This window comes from Etheostoma spectabile, unplaced genomic scaffold (genome assembly GCF_008692095.1).
Source record: "Etheostoma spectabile isolate EspeVRDwgs_2016 unplaced genomic scaffold, UIUC_Espe_1.0 scaffold00019273, whole genome shotgun sequence".
NCBI classification, from domain to species: domain Eukaryota; kingdom Metazoa; phylum Chordata; class Actinopteri; order Perciformes; family Percidae; genus Etheostoma; species Etheostoma spectabile.
The window spans coordinates 13,558-20,810 of record NW_022604788.1 but is presented as its reverse complement, the minus strand read 5'-3'; the positions used below and the strand labels follow the sequence as shown (position 1 = coordinate 20,810).

At 42.2% G+C, this 7,253-nt stretch overlaps 1 protein-coding gene across 1 annotated transcript; it reads left to right on the top strand.

Moving 5' to 3' along the window:
• The first annotated feature begins 4,804 nt into the window (after nt 1-4,804).
• LOC116684202 (complement C1q-like protein 4) lies at nt 4,805-6,730 on the top strand. Its single transcript, XM_032510071.1, has 4 exons — nt 4,805-4,980; nt 5,275-5,388; nt 5,679-5,810; nt 6,417-6,730. The coding sequence occupies exons 1-4, from the start codon at nt 4,860-4,862 to the stop codon at nt 6,689-6,691; spliced, it is 642 nt and encodes a 213-aa protein (XP_032365962.1). The 5' UTR covers nt 4,805-4,859; the 3' UTR covers nt 6,692-6,730.
• The last annotated feature ends 523 nt before the right edge of the window (nt 6,731-7,253 follow it).

Genomic DNA, 7,253 nt, shown 5'->3' with positions numbered 1-7,253 from the left:
ATGTGTTTGTCACAGTGTTCAAGCAAAACTAGTTCCAATATGACAGAATTTCACACGATCAAACCATACAAACCTGGAGGACATTATTCAACATCTGAAAACCTCCTCCTGGTGTCTTGATATTCTACCAACGGGGGACTTTTTCAAAAATGTTTCCAATTGTTTGACTTCTGATCTTCTACAGATGTGAACACATTTCTTCTTTCAGGTATCTTTCCACAGGCCCTGAAAACTGCAGTAATCAAGCCACTCTTTAAAAAGAACAACCTAGACAAGTCACTAATGAGCAACTATAGGCCAATATCAAACCTTCAGCTTTTAAGTAAAATCATTGAAAAGTAGTCTTTCAACAACTCAACCATTTCTTGTCACTAAGCAAACAGTTTGATACCTTTCAGTCGGGTTTCCGACCACACCACAGCACTGAGACGGCTCTTGTCAAAGTCTTTAATGACATCCACATTAACACAGATAATGGCAAAATTCAATCTTAGTATTACTTGATCTCAGTGCTGCATTGACACGGTCCGACCATGACATATTACTAGACCGATTGGAAACTGGGTAGACTTTCTGGCTTAGTACTAAACTGGTTTGAATCCTACCTAAAGAATAGGGATTACTTGTGTCTATAGGTAATTATGCATCTGAGCATACAATATGACGTGCGGAGTTCCGCAAGGCTCCATTCTGGGGCCTCTTCTGTTAACATCTACATGCTCCACTGGCTCAGATTATGGAGAAAAACAAATAAGTTACCATAGTTATGCGGACGACACACAAATTTACATAACCTTATCGCCAGGGACTATAGTCCAATACAAAACTGACTAACTGCATCAAACCAATTAACGACTGGATGTGCCAGAACTTTCTGAAATTAATGAAGGAAAAACTGAGGTAGTTGTTTTTGGAAAAAAAGAGGAACGATTAAAAGTCTGCGCTCAGTTTCAAACAACAATGTTAAAAACAACAATGTTAAAAACAACAGACAAAGCCAGAAATCTTGGTGTAGTCATGGACTCAGACCTGAATTTTAAGAGCCACATTAAGACAATTACAAAGTCAGCCTACTATCACCTTAAGAATATATCAAGGGTTAAAGGACTAATGTGTAAACAGGACTTGGAAAAACTGGTCCATGCTTTCATCTTCAGTAGACTTGACTACTGTAACGGGGTCTTTACAGGTCTCCCTAAAAAATCAATCAGACAGCTGCAGCTGATTCAGAACGCTGCTGCTCGAGTCCTCACTAAGACCAAGAGACTGGATCACATCACTCCAGTCCTCACTAAGACCAAGAGACTGGATCACATCACTCCAGTTCTTAAATCTTTACACTGGCTTCCTGTGTCTCAAAGAATTGATTTTAAAGTACTCTTGCTAGTTTATAAATCCCTTAACGGTTTAGGTCCAAAATACATTCTGATCTGCTACTACACTATGACCCCCCAGACCTCTCAGGTCATCTGGGACAGGTCTACTTTCTGTCCCCAGAGTCAGAACTAAACAGGGTGAAGCAGCTTTTCAGTTTCTATGCTCCTCATATCTGGAATAAACTCCCAGAAACCTGCAGATCCGCTGCTACTCTCAGTTCTTTTAAATCAAGGATGAAGACCTTTCTTTTTGATGCTGCCTTTCTTTAAATTAATGCTCATTTCTTTCTTATGCTGCACTGTAACTTTTATTCTTGTGTTTTATGTGTCCTAATGTTTCTATTTTGTTTTTAACTGTCTATTCATGTGTTTTATTAGTTTTTAATGCTTATGATTTTTAACTGTTTGTACCTGTGTTTTATCTGTTTAACTGATTTTGTGTAAAGCACTTTGAATTGCCCTGTTGCTGAAATGTGCTCTACAGATAAAGCTAGCTTGCCTTGCTTTTGGCAGCCGCTTAAACAATTGAGTTAAATTAACACAAGGTATTCATGTTTAATAAACCTGTGTATTTTGTGTTGATAAAGTAATTTGTGCTCTTGGAACATTTTAATCCTTCACAATTTCATCACATTATTTCAACACTATTCAATAATTTTTACTCCAATACTATTTGGTCACTTAAATACTACATGTTTTTTTCATATTACATATTAGTAAATTCAAAATAAAATGTCTGATTTCACTGCAGTGACAGGAGGTAAGAAGTAAACTGACGTTACTGTTTTACTGTAAAACAAATCAACAGTGAACAAGTAACGTCAGTTCTTCAGTGTTTTACCACCTCAGTCCCAGAATGGAGATTAGACCTTTTCTTTAAAAAAGGTTACTGGCAACCATCTTTGAGAAGAACAATACAAACTTAATGTTCAAGGTCGCTATCGTCAAGATTAAATTAAGAAACAATTGTAACTTAATTCAATGTAACTATAGAACAGATTTGAAATGCCAAATCCTAAGTGATTCCAGCAACACTTTATTGTAATGTCTAATACCTTTTGTGGAGGAAAAGGTTTATTTTGCATTATGTTCCTTGACAACAGCTGAGTGGGTCACTTATATAACTCGTTGATACACTGTTGTATAACTGTCATCATTGTTTCACTTTTCACTTGTCATTGTGTTACTTATAAAACCTGTTTGGGAAGCCTCAGACAACTTGTTTTGATAAGGTATCGAGCTCATGTTTGGAGAGCGGCTCTCCTGTTTGGAGAACGTGCTTTCGAGGCCGGACGTCGGACTCACCAGGGGATAGGCCGGGAGCCGGGACCGGCCCTCCTCGCTCGCACACGAGCCTTCGGTGAGTCCGACGTCCTGCCTCGAAGTGATCCTCATTCTGTGTTACAGAATACTTAAAACTAGCGATCCAGACCACAAACTCATTGTGAAGATGTTTATTGAGGTAATAAATCAAGTGAGAAGTGGCTCATTCCTCCATAGACGTCTATAGAAGCCGACCCCGCGTGGCCCCCCTCTGCAGGAAGTCAGACAGAACGCAGCTTTAAGTTCCCTCTGCCGAACCGGATGCTCTGTCCATCAATAATATACGGTCTATGGTTCCACCCCACTAAGTTTGGGAAGTTTTCCAGATATTAACGCCCAAACATGGGTGATGGACGCTACTCCCATCCCAGGGAGACAGCTGATCATTATGAACGGGGGGGACGGGGGGTGATGGACGCTACTCCCAGAGAAACAGCTGATCATTATGAACAAATGGCGGACACACACGTGGTGTGTATGAAACGTCTGCATCTTCACTGCGCTGCATTTTTATAAACTATGATATTCTGACCATGGGTCACATCTCTGGTCCAGGTCCAGGTCCTGGTCCAGGTCCTAGTCCAGGTCCAGGTCCAGCAGCTCCATCTCACACTGTTATTCTGTACAAATACAGTTTTGCCTATCATGGTTAACAATATCCAGCTGTGTTCATAACAATATCCAGCTGTGTTCATAACAATATCCAGCTGTGTTCATAACAATATCCAGCTGTGTTCATAAAAAATTAAAACTGTGGACAAATGTCAGAAGTGTGGACCTGCGCGGAGTAAGAGGAGAGAGAGTAGAGGAGAGAGATTAGAGGAGAGAGAGAGTAGAGGAGAGAGAGAGAGAGAGAGAGAGTAGAGGAGAGAGTAGAGGAGAGAGAGAGTAGAGAAGAGAGAGAGTAGAGGAGAGAGAGAGTAGAGGAGAGAGAGAGAGAGAGAGAGAGAAGAGAGAGAGTAGAGAGAGAGAGAGTAGAGGAGAGAGAGAGTAGAGGAGAGAGAGAGTAGAGAAGAGAGAGAGTAGAGATAAGATCCAAACACAGGCATGGCTTTACAGACTAAATGGGTCGTGTAACGTTAAATTAAACCTTATCCATATAAACAGCATTGCAGCGGATGGGAGGACATTAGCACCGGTGCGTCCTAGAGGAGCTAACAGCTAACAGAAGCTACGAGCTACAGCTAACAGACGCTACTAGCTAACAGCTAACAGGCGCTACTAGCACCGACTAGCACTGGTCTCTGCTGTTGTCTGAAAAACAGACGGGACAAAATGTTGCGTTCAGGTAAACTGGTAAACCTTGAGACCGCCGTGTGACCGACTGCTATCTGTTGAGTTGTCCTCCCGTCCCTCTGTCCTCTGGGACTGTCTCCATCTAGAGACTAAACTGCCCGGGGTGCAGGGAACTACTCTGACTGGCCCACGAGCAGATGGGTTTACGGAGAGGTAGATGCACTATGAAATGACGCTTTAAAAAAATAATCGCTTGATCACGCAAATGTGATGGTGGGAAGTCCAAATCATGATCGGGATTAAAATTTGATTGATTGTGCAGCCCTAGTCGTGTGTGTCTGCATGTGTTTCTATGTCTGTTTCCAAAATTCAGGTTATAAATTAGTTTTAAGTTTTTGATGTTTAAAGTCATTTTTGTGTTCCCATAAATTAGCAGTGAAGATAATTCAGTTTAAGTTAAAATCCTGTCTCCAGACCCTTCAGAGAGGGAGGACCCCATCAGGCTGCTGCCTGTCAACGGTCCTCACGATGTCCTGTGTGCCTTCCAAAACTGGGTCATTGTCAGCTGGTTAGGGGACATTTCTAAGTATCTGGTCTCGGTCCAATGGGGACAACAGAACCTGCAAAGTCACATTCAGTTCTCCACCATTGTCTGACAGAAGGGATTAACTGTCGGGTTATCATCTCCAGTTCCTGAACATGCCAGCCCAAATATGCTGTTTCCCCTTCATCTGCTGATGTGTCTGAGAGTCTGTTTCCTCATACTTCTGGCTCTGTGCCAGCTTCTTCTTGCAGACACTTAATGAATAGTGTTTTGGGGATGAGTCCATCTCCTCAGTGACCTCCTTTCTGCTGTAGTCTTCTATATAAAGCTCACACAGGTTTACAGACGGCACAGGTCACCAGGAAGCTGAAGGAGCAAGAATGAAGATCTCTTTGAGTTTCATGCTGTTGCTGCTGCTCGGTGCCGTCTCCCATGGTCAACAGCCTGAACCGACCGATTCAATGGTCCAACTGATAAAGCTGTTGCAAACACTGGCTGCAGGTTAGTAATGAACCGGTGCATCGTGTCATAGCAGGTCAGAAATAAGAGTTTGTCAAGGTATTTCATCAAAGTTGGACTGAAACTACCGATTAATTTTGTTGTAGATTAATATGTAGAATATCTTCTAGATGAATGGAGAGATAAAAAATGACTCAAACCGATTCATTGATTATAAAAATAGTTTGAGATTCCTTTGATGACTGACAGCTGATCCATGCAGCTCTACAGCAACGTCTCAATGAACTGAAGGTTCAGAAACATGAAGCTAACAAGAAACTGTTTCTGATCCTGCAGAACGAGACCAACTGAGGGCTGTAGTGGACAAGCTGAAGACTGAAGTGGACAAGCTGAAGACTGAAGTGGACAACCAGAAGACTGAAGTGGACAAGCTGAAGCAACAACAGCTAGGTATTGGTCTCTGGTCCTTCTCCTTCTGCTGCTGAGACATTTACAGCCAGTTATGTTCAGTGTGTTTACAAAAGTGAATAATGCTAAAACTCTTTAGAATGGCTTTTAATTCCACAATAGCAATGTATCGGGAACACTGCACATTCAATTCCAAATCATCTCTCTCTCTCTCTCTCTCTCTCTCTCCTCTCTCTCTCTCTCTCTCTGTCTCTCTCTCTCTCTCTCTCTCTCTCTCCTCTCTCCCTCTCTCTCTGTCTCTCTCTCTCTCTCTCTCTGTCTCTCTCTCTCAGTCCGACAGGTTGCATTCTCAGCCTCTCTAGCGGTTGAAGGTGAACTACATATTGGACCCGTTCCCTCGGACACTCCCCTGATCTACAAACACGTCCCCACCAACATCGGCAACGCATACAACTCAACCACAGGTAGCTCTGATATTCTGTTATTATATTTTATATCAACTCAACCACAGGTAACTCTGATATTCTATTATTATATTTTAGGGATGGGATATGAGCATTTTATCAGAATACCAATGTTGATATTGACTTTATGAATCACGTTTCTAGTTATTGAACGCACCGAAAAACAAAGGTAAACGCTACCTGATGATGAACATCTGTCCTGTAGGGTAACATTACAGCTTGTTTCTCCCTGATGATGAACATCTGTCCTGTAGGGTAACATTACAGCTTGTTTCTCCCTGATGATGAACATCTGTCCTGTAGGGTAACATTACAGCTTGTTTCTCCCTGATGATGAACATCTGTCCTGTAGGGTAACATTACAGCTTGTTTCTACCTGATGATGAACATCTGTCCTGTAGGGTAACATTACAGCTTGTTTCTCCCTGATGATCAACATCTGTCCTGTAGGGTAACATTACAGCTTGTTTTTCCCTGATGCTGAACATCTGTCCTGTAGGGTAACATTACAGCTTGTTTCTACCTGATGCTGAACATCTGTCCTGTAGGGTAACATTACAGCTTGTTTCTCCCTGATGATGAACATCTGTCCTGTGCGTCCTCCAGGTGTGTTCACTGCCCCGGTGAGAGGAGCGTACCACTTTGATTGGCATATGAATTCAATAAACAGCGCTACAGCAGCTTTCCTGGTCAAGAACACAGAGAACGTTTTTGCGGCACACGAGCGCCAGTCGGCCGGGTTCATGAGTTCTTCTAACGGCGCCAGCCTACTGCTGGAGGTGGGAGACAAGGTGTTTGTGCGTCTGGCGGCTACAAGTAACGTGTTTGACAACTTCAATCACCACACCACCTTCAGTGGACACCTGCTGTTCCCCATGTGAGACAGACACAGCAGCTCTGTGACAGGTTGCTGTTGTCTTCAACTAGTCTTTATAGCCTGGATCTGATTTCATCTGATTTCATCTGCACCCAAATAATAATAATGAGTAATAATTGTAGACAGGAGTCTTTTTTCCTTCAAATATGAAGTGGTTAATGTTTCTGATTCTCTCTTGTTTCTGTCATTTTAATCAAATAATAAAATCAACATAAACATTTATCATTGCAACCATCTGTGAACGTTTCTTTCTTCTAGTTTCTAACTTCTTGAAATCAAACTCAACGTCAGAGAGTTCAGCTGTTACACCACGTCCACGTGAGATCCTCTGGACCTGGTCTGGTCCAGTCTCTTTCTAACATGGAGCACACCACAGGAGGTTTCTAACCTTACATGAGTAGTTTTGGTTCCTAACCCTAACCAATCGGTGGCTGTTTCCCAGTAAACATCACGTCTCCAGATCAGCTGACCCCTCACCTCAAACCGCAGATCAGTTTCCACATGTCAAAAACCTAGAACATTTAACTATGTAACATTTTAATTGTTGTTACACTGGTCGCCGTTAG

Bases quoted from the DNA above. Each gene is read 5' to 3' on its own strand.
- LOC116684202 (XM_032510071.1), top strand. From the start codon at position 4,860: ATGAAGATCTCTTTGAGTTTCATGCTGTTGCTGCTGCTCGGTGCCGTC. The intron at 4,981-5,274 runs GTTAGTAATGAA...CTGATCCTGCAG, and splicing joins GTTGCAAACACTGGCTGCAG to AACGAGACCAACTGAGGGCT. The intron at 5,389-5,678 runs GTATTGGTCTCT...TCTCTCTCTCAG, and splicing joins GCTGAAGCAACAACAGCTAG to TCCGACAGGTTGCATTCTCA.